Source organism: Mus musculus, chromosome 9 (genome assembly GCF_000001635.26).
Source record: "Mus musculus strain C57BL/6J chromosome 9, GRCm38.p6 C57BL/6J".
Classification (NCBI taxonomy): domain Eukaryota; kingdom Metazoa; phylum Chordata; class Mammalia; order Rodentia; family Muridae; genus Mus; species Mus musculus.
The window spans coordinates 107,248,164-107,267,550 of record NC_000075.6 but is presented as its reverse complement, the minus strand read 5'-3'; the positions used below and the strand labels follow the sequence as shown (position 1 = coordinate 107,267,550).

At 50.1% G+C, this 19,387-nt stretch overlaps 1 protein-coding gene across 6 annotated transcripts in view; it reads left to right on the top strand.

Annotated features, from left to right (window-relative positions):
• Mapkapk3 (mitogen-activated protein kinase-activated protein kinase 3) overlaps positions 1–12,624 on the top strand; it is a 34,951-nt gene extending 22,327 nt beyond the window's left edge. For 4 of the 6 annotated variants that reach the window (XM_006511616.3, XM_006511618.4, XM_006511619.2 and 1 more), the window contains 9 exons: positions 3,787–3,926; positions 5,064–5,128; positions 5,594–5,673; positions 7,383–7,506; positions 8,662–8,737; positions 9,097–9,221; positions 10,051–10,136; positions 10,409–10,489; positions 11,216–12,617. In XM_006511616.3, coding sequence (XP_006511679.1) covers positions 3,787–3,926; positions 5,064–5,128; positions 5,594–5,673; positions 7,383–7,506; positions 8,662–8,737; positions 9,097–9,221; positions 10,051–10,136; positions 10,409–10,489; positions 11,216–11,368 — 930 coding nt within the window. In that variant the 3' untranslated portion in view covers positions 11,369–12,617. Of the gene's footprint in view, positions 1–3,786; positions 3,927–5,063; positions 5,129–5,593; positions 5,674–7,382; positions 7,507–8,661; positions 8,738–9,096; positions 9,222–10,050; positions 10,137–10,408; positions 10,490–11,215 lie in introns of all 6 variants that reach the window. The other 2 variants (NM_178907.3, NM_001316691.1) reach the window with 2 other exon arrangements.
• The last annotated feature ends 6,763 nt before the right edge of the window (positions 12,625–19,387 follow it).

The window sequence follows — 19,387 nt, the reverse complement described above, 5'->3', positions numbered from 1 at the left end:
CAGGGCTCTTGACCCCTGACACTTCATAAACCAGGGGTGGTGGCACATGCTTATAATCCCAACTCTCAAGAGGTAGAGGCAGGAGACTGAGGACTTCAAGGCCATTCTTGGCTATAGCATAAGTTCAAAGCCAGCCTGGGCTCTATGAGACCTTATCTCAAAAAAAAAAAAAAACAAACAAACAAAAAAAACCCCAGAAATAACAAACAAACAAACAAACAAACAGATTTGTGGGGCTAGAGAGGTGTCTCAGTGAGCAAGTAAACACTTCCTGGGTGAGCATGGGCACCTAAGTTGGGAAACTACAGTGCTCACATAGAAGGTGGGAGTGGCAGAGTTTGTCTGCAATTCCAGCACTGGGTGGGGCTCAGACGGCAGATCCTAGGGACTCATTGGCCAGCCAATGGCTGAAACAGGGAACACCAGGTTCAGTGAGAGACCCTGTCTCCAAATAAATAGACAAACAGACAGACAGACAGATAATAGATAGGTAGGTAGATAGATAGATAGATAGATAGATAGATAGATAGATAGATAGATAGATAGATAGGTCTGGAAAGATGGCAGCTCACAACTGTCTGGAACTCCACAGCTGCAGGGGATTTGACACCTTCTTCTAGCTTCCATGGGTACCAGGCCCACATTTGGTGCACACATATATGTGTGCAAGCAAACACTTGTATGCATAAAATAAAAAGTATTTCTTTTTTTTTTTTTTTTTTTTTTTAGTTTTTTTGAGACAGGGTTTCTCTGTGTAGCCCCAGCTGTCCTGGAACTCACTCTGTAGACCAGGCTGGCCTCGAACTCAGAAATCTGCCTGCCTCTGCCTCCCGAGTGCTGGGATTAAAGACGTGCACCACCACGACTAGCGTAATTTTTTTTTTAAACGATGGAGAGGAATAGAGAAAGACACCCATTGTTGACTTGTGGGCTTCACATGTTCACGAACAGGCATGTGCATCCACACATCTACATCCACTTACATACAGCACACACATACAGGTTTGAGGCTATGCCGAGGGACAAGTCAAGGTGACAGATGAGACGGTCTAGGAGACTGAGTGGGCCTATGTTCAGGGCTCTGACCCCTGTGGTCTCACCTGCAGAGAGAGCCAAGGAAGCATCCATTGATTTTCTGGGAGCAACACTGTCCCAAGCCTGTGCCTACTCTCAGCACCTTGGTACTAAGGACTAGTTAGTCTACTTGGGAAGTAGGGTAGGGCCACCACAGCTTCATCCCAGAGCTGCCCGCCCCCCAGCACTCCCCTCCCTCCTCTGTGTCAGCACAGCTCTGAGCCTCTGTGGATCCTCTGTGCTACCCTCTCCCCTCCCCCATCACTCTCTTCCTCCAGCCTCTGCCATGTTTCCTTCGAGGACAAGCCAGGGAAGCCCAGTTCACCTGCCTAGCTTTTGCTCTGCACCTGGCTGGTAAAATGGAGGGAGGGGCTGTTGAGAAATAGCAAGTGCAGCCTCCCAGGCCTGGACAAATGATTTAGGACCCAGGGATAGCAGATCATGAGGTGGGTGAAGAAGACATGTTTGGGTGCGGGGGCAGGGAAGTGGGGCATTTTTTTTTTTAACCTAGAGGGCCTGTGGAAAAGAGACCTGTGTCTACAGATGGAGACGAGAAAGGGCAGCTGACCCTCCTGGATGCATTTCAGCTGTGAGCTTGGGGTTTCTGAGAAGAAAGAGGGAGGACTTAGGTGGGAATGGATGTCAGAGGAAGGTAGAGGGAGGAGGGGTCTAGAGCCAGTCTGGGAGGCCTGACCAGAGACATATCAGCTTGGGGAGGAGAGATGTGAGGAGCAAGAGGCAGGGGAGAGGGAAAGTTGGAAGGTAGATCACACCCCCACCCTGATCTGAGATTAAGGCCATTAGCTCTGACAGCAGGAAGCAGGTGCTCCAGCGGGGACCCCACCCCACGCCCCTTGGCCCACAGCAGTCCCAGGCATACCTGCGCTAGCCAGAGTAACAGTATACGGATCTCAGCACTGACAGAGGGGCGAAGTAAACCCTGCCTGCCTGTGTTTCTGTACAGGCACCGCCTGTGTTCTCCGGCTGGAGCAGATTGGAGGAACAGCCAAAGGGCAGAAGGAACGTCTACATTCCTCTCCCTTCCCTGGGACATTGCCCTATCTTTATCTGAAGAGCTTGGTCCCATAGCTGTCTTAATTGGGTCCTGTATAAAGTGGGCTGGCTCCCCCCCCCCCTTCTTGTATGGGGGAAACTGAGGCTGGTATGTCCTGGGTTCCTACAGGTGCTAAGCAGGGCAGAGATGATCAGATCGTGGATGCATAGCCTTCCTCAAATGAGAAATAAAATATAGCTGGTCCTCGAATGGGCCAGCCTGCTGAGGGTGGCTTGTCACTATTGTCCCCATTCTGGGTAGTCTCCCCTCCCATGCTGACTTCTTTCATAACCCCCCCCCAATCCCCTCCCCTCAACCCCCTCCACGACTCTCCTGGGCTTTGCTCATTTCCTATGGCAGCCTTAGGGAAGGCAGCCCATAGCCCAAGGCTGTTAACCTGAGTGAGATTCCTGACACCCGCCTACCTCATGCACTTTACTGAGATGAGTCTTATGCGGGTGACTCTGTTATTACTCCATTTTACTGGGTTGTGGGCTGTGGCTTGGAGTTGTACATACTTACTTAAGGTCACAGGAAGTCACTGAAGGAATTCAACCCCAAACCTACACCAAACTCCACCAAGCTGTTATTTTCCTCAATTAAGGTCTTCCCTGCCCTGAGTTTCAAGCTCTGTGTTAGATCCTGGGGTCTGTAGGCCTGGGATGAGGGTGAGGTCATCTTGAGGTGGATCCATCTCTCTGGCATTGTCCCTTCCTCTCCACAGAGGTCTCAGGGATGCTGCGAGTTCTGTTGAAAGCTGGAGGTCATGGCCAAACAACTAATTGTATTTTATTTTATTTATTTAATTGAGAGAGAGAGAGAGAGAGAGCTTGCAGGATTTGGTTCTCTCCTTCTACCTTGTAGGTTCCAGGGATCAAATTTAGGTCACCAGGCAGGGCAGCAGGAACCTTTTACCCACCGAGCCATCTCACCAGCTCCAAGCAACTTCTTTTAGAAGTACTTTTCTTGGGAGTGACGGTTTTATTTCTGCACCCACTCCTGGAGAATGTGATGTCTTAATTACCTTTGCTCCTGCAGGAGTACAGCCGAGTCTCCCTCCGCTCAGGGCCAGGTCCCAGAGGAAAGACTCACGGACACAGGCCCTACCACCTCTTCAGGCAGCCTCTATATGGGTTCCAACAACTTCTCTGTATTCTGGGCTTTTCCTTTTTCCTTTCTTTACCACTTCCACTTTCCCACAGAGAGACATTACGAGAAACAAGGAGTCACCAAGGGCCTGGCATATGCAGATCCCAATCAGCCTGGATAACTGGGTAACCTGTCATCAAGGATAAAAATGAGGCTCAAAAGATATGTGGTCCCTGGCCTGGCGCCCCATGACGCATGTGATTCACCACAAACCTTGCGCAAGCTCCACTTCATTTCTTTCCCCTGAAAAGAGAAATAGGGACTTTTCTGACCTCCGACCCTCTAGCCTGTCACCCATCTCCCAGGGCCATCTAGACTTACTGGCTAAGCTGCTTGAGGGGCTGACCCCCCTCAAGTCCAGAGGCTCACTGGACCATACAGCAGGAAAAACAGGATTTGAATTTTCACTTTGCTCCTCATAGTCTGGTATTTGGGCAGGTCGCGGGTCTCTTCGAGCAAAGCGAGGGGAGCGAGTGTGAGCCTGATGCCCTTGATGCCTCCCTCCACAGCTCCTGTATGACAGCCCCAAGGCCCGGCAGGAGGTGGACCACCACTGGCAGGCGTCAGGCGGCCCCCACATCGTGCGCATCCTGGACGTGTATGAGAATATGCACCACGGCAAGCGCTGTCTCCTCATTGTCATGGAATGGTAGGCGGGCAGGCAGGTGCCCTGCCTCTGAACCCCTACTGGTGGTGTCCTTTTGCCCTGGGATCACTGCTATCCAGGGAGTTCCTTCTTCAGACAGCAGCCCTGACCATCACTTCAGCCCTAGAGGAGTAGACAGTCACAGGGCTTGCATCTGTATAGCTGGCCACCAGGACTTCTCCACCAAGGCAGGAAAAATAACTACCACAGCTCTCTGTTTCCTTCCCGGACAGGACTTCCACTCTGCAAGGAGTTATCAGAAAAAGCCGCCAAGCCCTGACTGTGTGGGCAGGGAGCTTTGGGGAAGAGTGGGATACACACAGCCCTTCGCCTTTCTCTTTTCTATTAGATGCTGTCAATGAGTCCTGTGGCCAGGAGTCATTAGCCTTCTCCACCTTGGGCTTCTGCCACCAGCCCTGGGGTTCAACCTTAGCCTTCCTCAGACCCTATGCCCCCTGTCTGGGTTCTTTTTGTCTGCCTTTCAAGTTTCTTCTTCCTCCATAGGTTAGCTAGCTGTTCAGATTTGGGGCTCAGTCTTGGCTCTGCCACCCACCAGCTGTGGGACTGTGGGCACCCGCTAATCTCTCTGAATCTCAGTTAACTCGAATGTTAAGTGTGGAGGAAGGTCATAATGAGGCACTCACCCCGAGCATGACTCTGCTCCAAGCTCTCCCTGTATATCACACAGCCAATCTTTATGACGAGTTGGAGGTTGGTGTTATTATTCTCCTTTAACAAAAGAGGTAGCGGAGGGAAGGAAGCAGACCAGGGTTATATAGCAATGTATATGAAGGGTGGATGGAGCCCAGAGCGTAGCCCACAGGGAGCACTCACAGAGCAGTGGGCCATGAAGATATCAACTGACATCTCATTGTGCATCTGGGGAAATACCCTTCGATGGGGGGTGGGGGGAATAGGTGTTCAAGGTCTCAGAGCCGGCACCACGGGGGAGCATAGGAGTTTCTGGGCAAGGATCCAGGCTCCCCACCTTTTCTTACTTCTGAAAGTTCAGATCAACCCACTCAAGCTGACAGCCATCTGCCATGTTCTCCACGGTACAGGGACCCAGGCCTCTGATCCAGGGCAGAGTGAGTGAGTTGTGGATACTCAGCCCCGCCCCCCTTTCTGCTTGTCTTGCAGCATGGAGGGTGGTGAGCTGTTCAGCAGGATTCAGGAGCGTGGTGACCAGGCTTTCACTGAGAGAGGTTAGTGTGGACCCTGGAACAGTAGGGAATTAGGGCGGAAAGGCTACTCTGGAGTTGCTGTGACATACTAGCCAAGGTCTGCCCCTCGCTACACCTCAAGATTCACTTAAGAACTCAAAAGAGGGAGACGGAATGTCTCATCACCTCACGGGGGTTTGGTTTTTGAATCTGTGACATTGAAGATGAACAATCTGTGGTCTTGAGACTGGGAACTCAAGCTCTTGGCGCTGACCCACTGTGGAACTGATATGAGGCAGTGTAAGGCCCGAGGAAAGAGCCCTCAGGACATCCTCGGAAGAAACTGGAATGTCTGGATGGGGATCTAGGATGGAAGACCTGGGTTGTAGGACTGCCATCTAGTGCTGGCCCGCAGAGACCATGCTCAAGAGAGATTATAGGCTGGGTCCCCTCAGGTCACCTGACTTGTAACTGACACTCCTCTGTCTCCTCTATCTGTACCTGCAGAGGCTGCAGAGATAATGCGGGACATTGGCACTGCCATCCAGTTCTTGCACAGCCGGAACATTGCCCACCGAGATGTCAAGGTGAGCTGACCAAACTCAGCCTGGGAGGGGGGCAAGGAAGGAGTAGGAAGGAGTTACTCAGCCACAGCCCCTGCTGCCCTCCCCTCACACCCCCCCTCCCCCGAAATCCCTGAATTGAAACTAACTTCCTTGCCTCAGCTTCTCAGCTAAGACTGCTCTTCTCTCCTCCCATAGCACAACACACTCATTCTGCTCTCGCCAGATGGACGTCCTTGTTTTCTTCAAACACTGGGCAATCCCAATAGTAATGAGAGTAACTGCCTACTTCCAGCCAGTGGGCCCCCGACAAGCATCTCTTTAATCCTCACCTGGCACTGTGGGATAGGGGCCATATACCCATTTCATAGACAAGTGAACTGAGGCTCTTGGAGAAACTAACTATCTTGCCTTAGGCTGTGAAGTTGCTGCTTTGGGTTCCCTTCATTTGTTCACTTGCTCAGTAAGAAGTTTTATAACTATCTATCTCCGTGCCAGACCTTAGAGAGGGGCTGCCTTATACCATCAGGTCGTCTGTGCAGTTAGAGATATAATTTAAACAAATTTGACCACCAGACAACAGCATTTAAATAGAACAAAACCATTTGCTGGCTATTGGAGGAAGGGATGAACCTAGGCGGACCTAGGGCTGAGCCTGCTTGCCTTCCTGGTGGATGAATTTGAAAGATAGGAAGCATTCTGCTCCAAAATTTCTTTCCTGGGAAAGCTGGGGTTTCCTAGGCAGCCCTACGTTCATATAACCATATGCATGCACACACATAAGCATTTGTGTGTGCGCCACTATTAGCACAGAATCTGTTTGTTCCTCCTCGCCTTTATGCACGAGGCTTACTTCCTCTTACGCCCAGACAGAGGAGAGCAGAGAGACGAGCTGACATGCTCCTCTGGCTGAGGGCTGCCAGCCCGTGCAGTTACCCTTTGATTCAAGGTACACACGCAGCCAAGGCAGACCCACCCTCTAAATAGTACTTTATTTTAGCCCCTGAGTTCTCTTCTTCCTATGGGAAGAGAAGCTGTCTTTGAGCAGAGTATGCTAAATAGATTCTCTGTTTATTCCCATCCAAGGTCAGATCGTCTCAAACAGAACCTACAAAACAACTCCCACTGCATCCAAACTGGAGCACTTTTCTTCCACCTAAGTTTTGCTTGGGCATCATCCCTCCTGCTCTTTGGCATGGACCTAGATCCTACCTGTTCACTGAAAGCCAGTTTTTAGGGCTGCCTCCTCCCTGGAACCCTGCTGGCTGTCCCCATCTGCCAACCCCATCTGTGCTTTGCAGCGAGGAAGATTTCTTCTGTGTAGCTCCTGGGGTCTGAGTTGGGGGCACATGCTTCCCTGAACAGCCTCAAGTGGGCCTGGCCTGCTGACTTTGTGGGCTTGCTTCTGGGCTTGGTGATATTGGCTCATGAGCATCTGCTTTCTACTCCAGCATCTTTCTGGCCTTTCATGGTATTCACCCCAACTCAGGGACAGAAGTTTCTGCCCAGGGGCTTTCTATGGCACCTGATCATTCATGGTCTTGTCTGAGCACCTGCCTCACTTTTCTCTCTGTGAAGGTATCTGTTCCACGTTGTTAGTGATCCAGAGCTTTCCATAAAACAGAGCTGGCTTATCATATATAGGGATGGAGGCATGGAATCTGGAGGAGGGGACTCTGTCCACTCCTGGTACCTTCCTCTATACTAATGCTTTCTTTCTCTTCTGGATACAGCCTGAAAACCTACTCTATACATCCAAGGAGAAGGATGCTGTACTTAAACTCACCGATTTTGGCTTTGCCAAGGAAACCACCCAAAATGCCCTCCAGACACCCTGCTACACTCCCTATTATGTGGGTGAGTCTTTTGCATGTGGCTTGCATCCCCATTGCTGTAGAATGCTATAGGATGGTTAGCCAGAGGGTTGTGGAAACCAAAGAGTTAAAGCCTGGTGAAGAGGGAGGAGGGAGCAGAGGGAGGAGGGAGCACTCTTGTCTGCATGGAGGCGGGTGATGGGGGGGGGGCTGGAGGCTGCAAAAATATTCTTCCAAACTTCAGCTTCTGCTTTTGAAAATAGATCCAGGAAAATTCTGGCTGTGGCCTGTGAGCTGAATGACGTCACAGCAGCTCTAAATATATATGTGATAAAAGGCTGCCATCAGCTCGGGACGGAGCCCAGCCGCAGTTGTTTTTCTCCGGTTTTCATCTTCATATTCAGAAAGTGGGCAGGCCTTTTCTCCTACATTAGAGGGATGCAGGGTACTAGTAACTGCCTTGTGGGAAAGGGTCCCTTGAGCCAGGAATTAGATGGGGCTAGGGGGCATCCACATACTTAATGATTCCTGGGAAAGCTCCTGGCAGGCTCCAGTACATCCTAAGGCCCCTGTAACAAGTGCCCCTGCCTTGAGAGTTGGGCAATGACTGACGTTTGTCCCTTTGGGAGAGCAATTAAGGGTACAAAGCTTCAGAAAGGCCCCTGTTTATCTAGAGTATTCTGCAATACTTTCATGATAAGTCCAGCCCGCTGAGCTCAATGCACTGACTGGAAGACTAAGGCCAATGGATGGGTATCCAAGCTGACTGGAACACAGAACCCTGTGATCCAGGCTGTGCGTTCAGGGAGACACAATGCTGAGAGACACAACACAGAACACGGCTGGCAGACTGGGATCCTCTTCAATGGCGAGGCCTCTCCAAACTTGGGGCTGGCCTTCTCCCTTCCTCTCTCTTACCAAGTTGAGACTGGCAGAGGGGCTGGAAGTAGCTAGGGGTTTGTCTGAAAGCAGCTTTTTTTTTTCTTTCTTTCTTTCTTTTTTTTTTTTTTCTGGTAGCTGTCTCTCCTCCCCCAACTTCACACACATGCTGCCTTCCCAGAAGGTGCCAGACACTAGTCTGCTCTGCCCTATCTCCCAGCCTGGGTACCTGTTCCTCACCTTACCCAGGCTTAAGATTTCTTCCTAGTCCCCAAGACCCTTGGGGCTAAGAGATTTCCTATGCCCTCGGCTTTGGTAGCTCCTGAGGTCCTGGGTCCAGAGAAGTATGACAAGTCCTGTGATATGTGGTCCCTGGGCGTCATCATGTACATCCTGTGAGTACCACTCCCCACCCCCCACCCCCGCAACCCTGCCTCAACCTTCTGCTTCTACCTTTCCATGAGCTATTTCAGCTTCTCACTCCCTGTGTCCCTAGGGAGGGACTTTTTTACGAGTCATCCCTTGGCCAGGTTGTCTTTTGTTTCCTGTGTTGTTAGATACAGGCCTTGAAACTGCCTGCGGGCTTCCTCATGTCAAGGCTGATGGCATTCCTGGGATGTGTTCAAGAGTCCACAGGGCTGGTATTATTGCTGTGGTGTCTGGAAGCCTGTCTCCCTAGTGAAAAGGAGAGAATGGCTCTGTTTGACCCTTGTGTGCCCAACCCTTGTGCCAAACGACCTCTTCTCTTTGCCAGTTTGTGTGGATTCCCACCCTTCTACTCCAACACCGGCCAGGCCATCTCTCCAGGAATGAAAAGAAGGATTCGCTTGGGCCAGTATAGCTTCCCTAACCCTGAATGGTTAGATGTCTCTGAGGATGGTTAGTAAGCTTCTCTACTCAACCTGGCCCCTTCAACCTTCATTCTGGGAGATATAATTTTTTGTTGTTTTATAAAATGGCGGTGGAAGTGGGTGGTGGACCCTGCCAAGGTGTCTCCCTGAACAATCAAACTATGTGGGGAAGGGGCAGGGGTGGAGGGGGAGAGAGAGAGAGAGAGAGAGAGAGAGAGAGAGAGAGAGAGAGAGAGAGGATGGAGAGAAAGAAGCCAAACAGAGCAAGGTTCATACCTGGCAGGTAGCTATTGCTGGGTAAATGTTGGGTGGAGCCTAGAGGAAATGCTAACACCTTTGGCAGTCAAACTGACTTGTGTTCAAATCCTCACTATTCAAACCTAGACAAGTCATCTGAACTTTTCAAAGTCTCAGTTTTTATATTTGTCAAGTGGGTTCAACATTTGTCTCCCCAGCCAGGAGGCAAAGAGGCTGGAGGATCTCTGTGAGTTCAAGGCCTTCCTGCTCCACAGAGCTAGTTCTAGGACAGCCAAGGATACACAAAGAAACCCCGTCTTGAAAAACAAACAAACAAAAACATAAAACCCCATAAATATCACCTTCCCAGGACCCCTTCCTTGTTTTGTTCATATTTTCCCTCCCAGGTAGCTCAAACAATTCGGCCTTGTATTATCTATTGTTGCTTAATGAATTATCCTGAGTACTTAGTGACCTTCAACGAGAAACACTTGTTAACTCACCATTTCTAATCATGAAGAATGTAGGTGCACGTATAGTCCTGTCTGACAGAGCTTGTGACTCATGTGGGGGAGTTGAGGGACTGTAACTCACTGATTCCTCTTTTCTGGGTCCCCAAGCCAAGCAGCTAATCCGCCTGCTCCTGAAGACAGATCCCACAGAGAGGCTAACGATCATGCAGTTTATGAACCATCCTTGGATCAATGTGAGCGTGGTCTTGGCCTGGAGTAGGGCTGGCAGGATGGAAGGGGATAGTCCTGGAGGCCTGGGTGCAGGGCTGGGCTGGGACCTTGTACAGTGATGTATGGTAACACCCCGACCTGTGTCCTGGCTTTGCCTCTGTCTCAATCTGGCTCCTTCACCTCTCTGAGCCACCATTTCCCCACCTGAGAATGGGAGCAGGGTATGTGGTGGAGGTAACATATGCTGTTCCACAGAGTTCTAGGCAGTAATCCGTGGGCTTGTGATTCCTTCTAGCAATCCATGGTGGTCCCACAGACCCCACTCTACACAGCCCGAGTGCTCCAGGAAGACAAAGATCACTGGGATGACGTCAAGGTGAGTAGATTCTGTCTCAGTCTCTATACATTCCAGGATGGCATCTTTAGATCTAGAGTGTAGCTCCTCTCCTGGACCTGGAGGATGTCAGTGACTGCCCCAGTGATCCAGCCAAGGAATACCACTGGGCACTTGGCTGCTGAACTTTTCCATCTAGGTTAATGCTCGTGGGTCAATCTTTAGTGAGGGACTTTAGACCAGGGACTCGATGAAAGGATCTGGGGCCCAAGCATTGGTTGTAAACACTCTTATGACGGATAGCATTCAAGAGAGGAACCAGCGTTGTTTTAGACATAGTGAGGGTCAGGTGGGTCCCTATGAAATAGCATGGAAGAGCGATCAGGTTTCAAGCTGCAGACCCTTGGAGATCCAGAGAAGTGCCACTGTCTTCATGCCTCAAGGTTCTATACAAATGTCACTGGTTCAGTTCTCTGTCCAAGTAGCCTTGATGATCCAGGGACACATCCCTTTTCTTTTGTCTTTATGAATAAACTCAGTGTCCAGCACACACACACACACACACACACACACACACACACACACACACACACACGTTGTAGAGAGGATTATGTGCCCAGGGCCAAGCACATAGTGGGTACTGGAGCAGTGCACACTGATATTCCTGTTAGTGCTATTATTATTGAGGGGCTTCCTAGGCATGGGAGTGATGGCTTTTAAGGTCCATCCATGCTGACCTTTTCTCTCTGTTATGCTAATGGTATGCAGGAAGAGATGACCAGTGCCCTGGCCACTATGCGGGTAGACTATGACCAGGTGAAGATCAAGGACCTGAAGACCTCTAACAACCGGCTCCTCAACAAGAGGAGGAAAAAGCAGGCAGGCAGCTCCTCAGCCTCACAAGGATGCAACAACCAGTAACTCATGGTGCCTTGGAGAAGCCAGGCTGACAGACTGTAATGTCCTGAGGCTCTGGCCAGGAGGGGCTGGAGTCGTTCTTATAACAAAAGGACAATTTTGTTGTCTTATGTGTCACATTGAACTTGGGGATAAAGAGCTTGGCCCAAGAATCCCAGCCTAAGTCTCAGGCTCTAGCAAGCTGCAGGTGACAGGGATGGGAGCCCTCTGCGACAGCTGGAGCAACTTTGCACACCAGCTTGACTGAGGCCACAGCTCTGTTCTGCCTCAGGAAGCAGCCTTACTTCTAGGCCACTGGGTGTTGTGGCGGATATACCCGTTTTTCTATAAAGGATGTGTCCTGCTGTGTGGGCAGATGGGTCTGGCCTTGAGGAAGGTATTGGGCCATTGGTTGCTATGGTGACCAGAGGCCATGTTGCTGTCTGAGAATACTGAACACAGGAGGAAGGAGGGACAATCAAGGGTCTACCTTCTTGGGGAGGTCTGTCTCTCTCACACTGGATGTCCCTCCCCAGGCTCTCTCCTCTGGTCTGCTAGAGGCTGCAGAGTCCTGATTGCTTGCTTTCCTGGGTGGTCCAGCCCTGCCTTACTGTAGCAAGAGCCCATGTAACACTCAGAGAGCCACTAGAGTCCCTGGGCCAAGCATCCTCTCCATTACCCCCTGATCCAAAAGGTAACTTCTCATCTCAACTGAAGGTGTGGATATGTATGTTGGGGGTGGGTATCCTTAACCTTTTTCCAGTTTGGAAACCTCACTGTGACAAAAGCCCCCACCTCTTCCTGCTCACCAGATCTCAGGTAGGAAAGCCAGTCTCTGCTGACAGCACGGGATCTCAGGTAGGAAAGTCCGTCTCTGCTGACAGCACGGGCAACCTTGGGACTTACTTTTGTGAAAGGTCGCACTTGGCTCCCTGTTTGTTATCTAGGACCTTTTCTGGTACTCTGGATCAGACCTGGCTGGTGAAGGGCTGCTGAGCCGTGCTTACAAGGTCTGGTCCTGGCTTTAGCAGAATTGGAGCAGAGAGGGTTTTCCTTGGCTGATCCCAGACTTAGCCAGCTCTGCCCTGTCCTGCCCAGGGCAGCATCCAGGTGCTGAGTGGTTGATTGGTGACCTGACAAGTGCCTGGCACCCAGCCTACTTCCTAGATCCTAGATCCTGGCCCTTCTCACTGGCTGGGAAACCTTAGATCTTATCAATTACAATGCTGCTGGGTTTTATATTCTGATATCAATAAACACATTTTTAACATTTTTCAATGATTCCTGGGTTTCTTTATGTCTACCTAGTTGGTCAAAGTGCTCAAAGGACAACTCTACACCCCTACTGGTGACTTTAGCCTGCCTGGAGAGGGTGCCTCTGACTTGGTAAACATGCTAGGCAGACTCCAACACCTCTGTCTCATTCATTGTAGAAAGGTCAGAAGGACCGAGAGATGGCAGCTGCCGCATGCCTCCAGCTCTGTGCCGCCCCTGTGCACTGTGTGTGTGACACCCACCCCCGGCTCTGTGTGTGCCAGCGTCTGCCCACAGTGGCCACCCCCAGCTGCGTGCCAGCCTGCTGAAGGGCGGGCAGAGCGCCTGCTGCAGCGCCGAGCTATTTTCAGAAGCTGCCAGGTTTCATTTGGCAGTGAGAATATCGGCGAGGGGAGGGGTAGTATGCTGGAAGACTATCTTTTCATTACTCCAGCAAGAGAGCACCCTCACCCCTTGGGAGCCCCGAGGGCAGCCTCAAGGGGCCCTCACTGTGCCATTTCTCCTCCCAGCTTCCATCCTGAAACCTCCCAGTTTTCCAAGAGTTCATCTGACTCAAGAAGACCTTGCTCCTCCTCACCTGCCCCTCTTCCCTCAGGGCACGGGGTAGGGGGTGGGGTGGGGGCAGGGCGCCTCGAAGTTCGAAGGCAAGCACTCCAGAGAGATTCTGCTGCTTCCTAGCTTGGTGGGTGACCTTGGACATGTCCCTCAGCTTTTCTGATTGAATACTGCAGATGAAGGTGCCCACCTCGTAGTGGTGGGGGATTGGAGTAGGTGTCATTTGTGCAATACTTTAAAAAAAAAGATTTATTTATTTTATGTATATGCGTTGAGTACACTGCAGATGTTTACAGACACACCAGAAGAGGGTATCAGATCTCATTACAAATGGTTGGGAGCCACCATGTGGTTGCTGGGAATTGAACTCAGCACCTCTGGAAGAACAGCCAGTGCTCTTAATCACTGAGCCATCTCCAGCCCTGTGCAGTGCTTTTAAGAGAGTGCCTGGGTATAAGGCGCAAGCCTAGCCTGCTTTAGCTACTTTGGCATTCCAATCCATTTAGGTGGGGAGAACCTAGCGTGGTCTGAGGAGGAGAGAAGCCCGGTTCAGGCCCACTTCTACCTCTGGGACTGTGCATTTGGAAAACCAGATCTTTCATACTATGGAATTTCACTTCCAAGAACTTTCTCTTCAGTGTAGCAACATGTGGTCTTTGGGGGCCTTTATTGCAGCTCTGGACTTCAGAGGAGGGCAGTTAGTGACTTTGAGGGTCTCCAAGTGCGTACGGTTCAGGTCAACATTCCTAGTGTGCTCTCTAAGGCTGGGCATGCAGGGAGACACAAATAGCACATAAGGTCTAGACGGATTCTCTCACTTTGGCTGTCGAGTTCCCACTATGCCCAAGACTTGTGTTAGGTACAGAGTAGGTGTCAGTAACAGCTTCAGGCGGGGGTTCTCACCTCAAGGAGTTTACATTCATGGGAGAGAGGGCAGAGGGTGGCTAAGAAGGACTGGACATCCACTGCGTACCGAGCACTTCCCTGAAAGTACTACACTACACAAATGTATATAATTGAATCCTGGCCTTCATGTGGTCCAGGAAGAAAATTCATGGGCGGTTTAAATCAAAGAGAGTTTAGGGGACAGAAAGGGTTCCTGATAGGTTCAGGGTTTAAGAGCAGAATAGCCGGGGCCAGATACTGCCTGCCAGCTCCATCTGTTTCTCTTTGGGACTGGCCTTGATTCTCTGCTGTACCCACTTTTTCCACAGGTAAGACCATCGCTGTAGTAGTTTTGGAATGGCTGTTACAGATCTCGTGACTTCCTGCTGGGCCTGAGGGAGGATTGTTTAGTCAGTCACACTTGGCCAGCCCTGCTTGCCCTCTTTGGTGGCTCTTAGAGAAGAGGTACTATAGGGCCAGTTAAGTCAAAGAAGACAAGGAAGCTTATTCCTCTATCTCCTCCGTCTCTTTGGCCACTTCCACGATCCCATGAAAACATCTGACTCAGTGATAAACCCAACTCAGTGCTTGACCCTCTGACTTCTGGCATTAGAAGGAGTTCCCACAAGCCAGGACTGGGAGGTTGGAAACCAGGGCCTCCGTGTAGCTACCTGTGAAATGGACAATGGAAAACCACAATCTGATGGTAGGTATTAGATGAGCTAAGAAATGAACCAGCCATATAGTCTCACGAGCTAATCAAAACACAGGCATTTATTATACATAGTTAATGTGGTGGCTTCGTTAGGAGCTTTTAGTGATGAGGTGTTTATGTGACAGAGAGATATTGCATGTGTATATGTGTGAGAGAGGGGCATGTGTGTGTGATAGATCTTTTTCTTTCTGTGTGTGTGTGAAAGAAAGAGACATGCATGTGTATGTGATCTTTCTCTCTCTCTCTCTCTCTCTCTCTCTCTCTCTCTCTCTCTCTCTCTCTCTCTCTCTCTCTCTCTCTCTTTCTCTCTCTCTCTCTCTGCAGGAGCTGGGGTGTGGGGGGAGCTCTGACTCTGTCCTCAGAACCTGAGACTGGCTGGCTTCCAGCAGGCTGGCTCATTGCTATTCTATACCAGCTCCTCTCCGCCCTCGCCCTCAACTCAGCCCCTCCACCGCAGCGTCAGAACTGAGCCTCCAAATGCAGCTTGCTTCAGCCTCTGCAGGGGTCTCAATGTTTTCTGGCCTCTTGAAATTGCCTCTGGAAGGCACGAGGGTGCAGTGGGAACTGTGTAGCTGTCCCTAGACATGGTTGTCTTAGCTTGAGCCTCTGTAGCTCTCGTGGATTTTCACAGCTGCCTTCCAGCCCAGAAGTGTAAAATTCCTCCTTTTGTCCCTTTGAGTAGCTGGCCTGCTTACACGTTGGAATCAAAATCAGCAGGCAGGAAGCCCACCTCATATCCAATATGTAGGATGGGGTCTACACTTAACTGAACCTGAACTTAGCCCTTGGTCAAGACTGTACTCATTTTTGAGGTTTCCTATCAGTAAAATAAGATGTTGATTAAGCAGAACAAGATTATCCAGCAGCCTGGCAGATATGTTGCCACCAGTTGATAGACTGGGGAGAATGTTTTGTGGTCTCAGGTAAGCCATGAGCTTTGCTAGGTCTTAGTTTCTTATCTATTAAATAGGAGAAACCTCCCACAAGGGTGGAGGAAGGCTGTGGGTAGTTGAACCCCCCAAAAGACTTGGTCACCAGTATTGGTTACTAGCTGAGTCCAACTGCCTGGCATTCTGATAATTCTCGCTCTCTATTTCCTCTGTCCCCTGCCCCCTAAATATAGCTGCTAACTCAAGGGGACCAGTTTCCTGAGGCTCAGGATGCTAGTGAACATAGGGGTGAGGCCTTGGTAAGCATTTTGTTCATACCATACTATGTGTCAGAACTTAAAAGAGGGTGCAGCCACATATGATGAGCAGTTTCTGCTTGCAGAGTGCCTACTGTGTGCTGGATTTTGTCTGGGTCACTTAATTTAGTTCTCATATTCCTACTCAATAGATGGAGAAACTGAGTCCCATGCTCTTAGCTTCTGTATCCTCTCCCCACCCCCTTGCTGCAGGAGGCAGAGAAAGGCAATGCTATTCCTGGTCTTGGTTGTAGACAATCACAGAAGGCCTCTGAGATGTAGTAACATTGGGATCTCAAAGGATAAGCCAGATTTAGATGGAGCAATTAGGCAAAGGGCACTGCAGCTAGCAGATGCAGGGTGTGGCAAGGCTTTCTGTGAGAACAGGGAACATGTCCATTGAACAGCTGAGAGGCAGCCGTGGAGAGAAGCCTCTTGTTCCTTCATCTGCCTGTAGGAAATTTGAAGGGCACTCTTGTGTCTGCCACGTTTCCCACCCTTACTCCTCACCTCTGTCTCTCCTAGAGATACACCCGTCTTTGATGCCAGTTTGTCAAACAAACCACCCACCTCCTCTTGCTGCTGTGGCATTTCCAGTGCCCTCCAGAGCTGGCTGTCAGAGCTGGAACCGGGTCTCAGCTATGTTGGACTCGCTGAACTCCCAGCATTTGGTGGAGGAGTCCTAGCTCCTTGCCTCACGCCTCCGCTGCTGCCAACAGAGCTATTTTATATACCGGGATTTCTCTTGAGATTTAAATTGAGCGTGAATTTATGTGCTCTAAAAAAAGTTTATGGACCACTGAACTAGACGTTATCAAAATACATCTTCAAATCCTTCAAGGCAAGCACTACGAGCCCTCATTTACACATGGAAAAACAAAGACACAGAGTAATTCTAAGGTCCATAGCTGGAGAGGACAGGAGTGCGGGGCTCTGATAGGGCAAAATGACCTCCAGGTTATCCTTTCTTCTACTGCGCCGACCCTTAGAGGGTCCAGATTTCTGCAGGGATAAGAAGAGAACAGTTGCCTGTACTCTCTGACAAAGAGACTGGAGATGGCTAGGTAACCATGGCCATCTTGTGGGAGGGTCTCACTTTGGGAAGAGATAGTTGGAGTGAAGAGGAGTAATGGACATGAGGAGAAAGCAGGGAAGATATTGGTGAGTCTGCTTTATTCTGCAAAGGTGGCCTCTGCATCAGGGACTGTAAAGTGTCCACAGCAAACCAGAGTCAGTTGGCTCTCACGTCTGGCAGAGAGATTCTTTGTTCAAGAATGAGGCATGTTTCTCAGCTCCTCCACAAAGCAGCCTTTCATCCCAGTGTATGTACATATCCCAGTCCAGCCTCCCTTTCCGGTGGTAGGACTTTGGCTTATAGGCTATTCTCCCTGACTTAACTTCTAGAAGAACAGGATGAAGGGTCTTGGACCACAAAGAAGGCCAATCCATTGAGGGGCTAGACCCATTGCAAACAGATTTCAGCTCAAGTTTTATATGCCAGATATATCTCACATGGCCTCCCTTATGTTTCTGTTCTTCCAATAGCTTCCAAAGCAGAAGTTATGCCCATATTGCAGGCAAAGTCCCTGCAACTTGAGCAGCTTTGTCATGACCAGGAGCATGGATCTCTGCTGTCTCCTCCTAAAGAAGTCTGTCTCTAACCCAAGATGGTTGATGCTCTGTTCCCTTCACAGATCCGTCCTAGCTGAGGTGTCAATCATCTGTCCTTCCCCCTCCCCTGATCGTTGTTACTCCTGGTTTTCAGGAAAAGGTGATCTTCTGTGTTTCTGGACGAACGTTTAAAGTCAAGATCTTTATCTGCAAATGAGAACCCTAGTTATACAACCTGGGGTTCCTTTTTGACCCTGCTTCGAGACTGATTACTCTCTCTGGTCACTCTGGCCCATTTCTCAGTAGGTTATGTGGGTACCAGTGCTTGCCCTTATACTACAAGACTAGAAAAGGTAAAACACAGCATTCTGTAGAACTCTCAGCTTGACACAGGACCAGAAAAAACATACACCTTGCACGTGTGTCTGTGTGGGGCCTGATGGCATTCAAAAACGTTGAGTCATGGGTTAGGGCCTCTGAACGGAGGCAGTCTTTCAGAGGGAGGGGCTGCATTGGAGCTCCTGTCTGATGGAGCTGCCCACATCTTTTGGGCCTCTCTATGAAGGCTCCTTGCCAGGCCTAGTAGGCTGTGTAAAGAGGCTGCCAAGGCTGCTAGGGAGACAAGAAAAGCAGGGGAGGCTATGGTAGGGAGATCCAGAGACCCTCTCTTTACATAGTTGTAAAGAGAGCAAGCAGAAGCCTGCAAGACACAGGCCTGCACACCGCATCGGCTGGGTAATAGAATGGACTGGTTCTGGATGCCTACAATGGACAGGCTTCCCGTGCTCTGGCTGGAGCAGGTTAAACAGATGGGACTCCACGTCCAAACTTGGAGCCCACAGCTGAGGAGTCAGGTCACAGATAGGGGCAGAAGGGTCAGAGAAGGCTGAGTAGGGGACATTCAGCTAGGGACAAATGACCAAAAGATGGATATAAGAAGAGGAAAAAGGACATTACAGAAATAAGAGCAAGTGCTAAGGCTCAAAAGCCCTTGGGGTAACAGAGGGGTAGAGCATGTATGTTGCTCCTGGAGAGGGCTGTTTCCAACTAGCTGCTCCTATACAGGGGTGAGCATGTGGCAGCCTAACGGTGCTTCAGGAATTTATCTTCATTGCGGTGGGGGGGGGGTGTGCACATGGGAGGGAATTGAATAGGGTTGAGACAGGGTTTCCTCATGTAATTCTGGCTAGCTAGCCTGGAACTTGCTATGTTAGACCAGTCTGGTCATGAATTCACAGGGATCTGCCAGCTTCTGCCCTCCAAGGGCAGGGATTAAAGGCATGGGCCACTGTACCCAGATGGAAAGAGCTTTTTGGAGATGCCTTTCACTAGGTTCTGCACTGATGGCACAGAGCTGATCAGGCCCAGGACTTAGGATAGCTTGGCTAAACGAACACCAGCACTCTTCTAGCCTTAGGCACTACAGAAGAACCGTTGGCTTCTGAGGTGGTTTTACAGTCTTATTGCTGGTAATAAATTGAACTCAGTTACCTGTGGATACACAGTTTTCTGGAGCTGTTAGTATCAGCAAACCCAATGGCTTGGTCTGATTGGCCAACAAACCTCAGGATTCTTCCTGTCTGCCTCCCCAACCTGGGATTGTTGATGTGCACACCATGCTTAGCTTTTACATGGGTTCTGGGGATCCAACCCGGGTCTTCAAACTTGCACAGAGAGCACTTTACATAGTGAGTCATCTCTCCAGTCCTGGAGATAGTCTTTAAAGATAGAATGTGCTGGGCTGGAGAGATGGCTCAGTGGTTAAAAACACTGGCTGCTCTTCCACAGGTCCTGAGTTCAATTCTCAGCAACCACA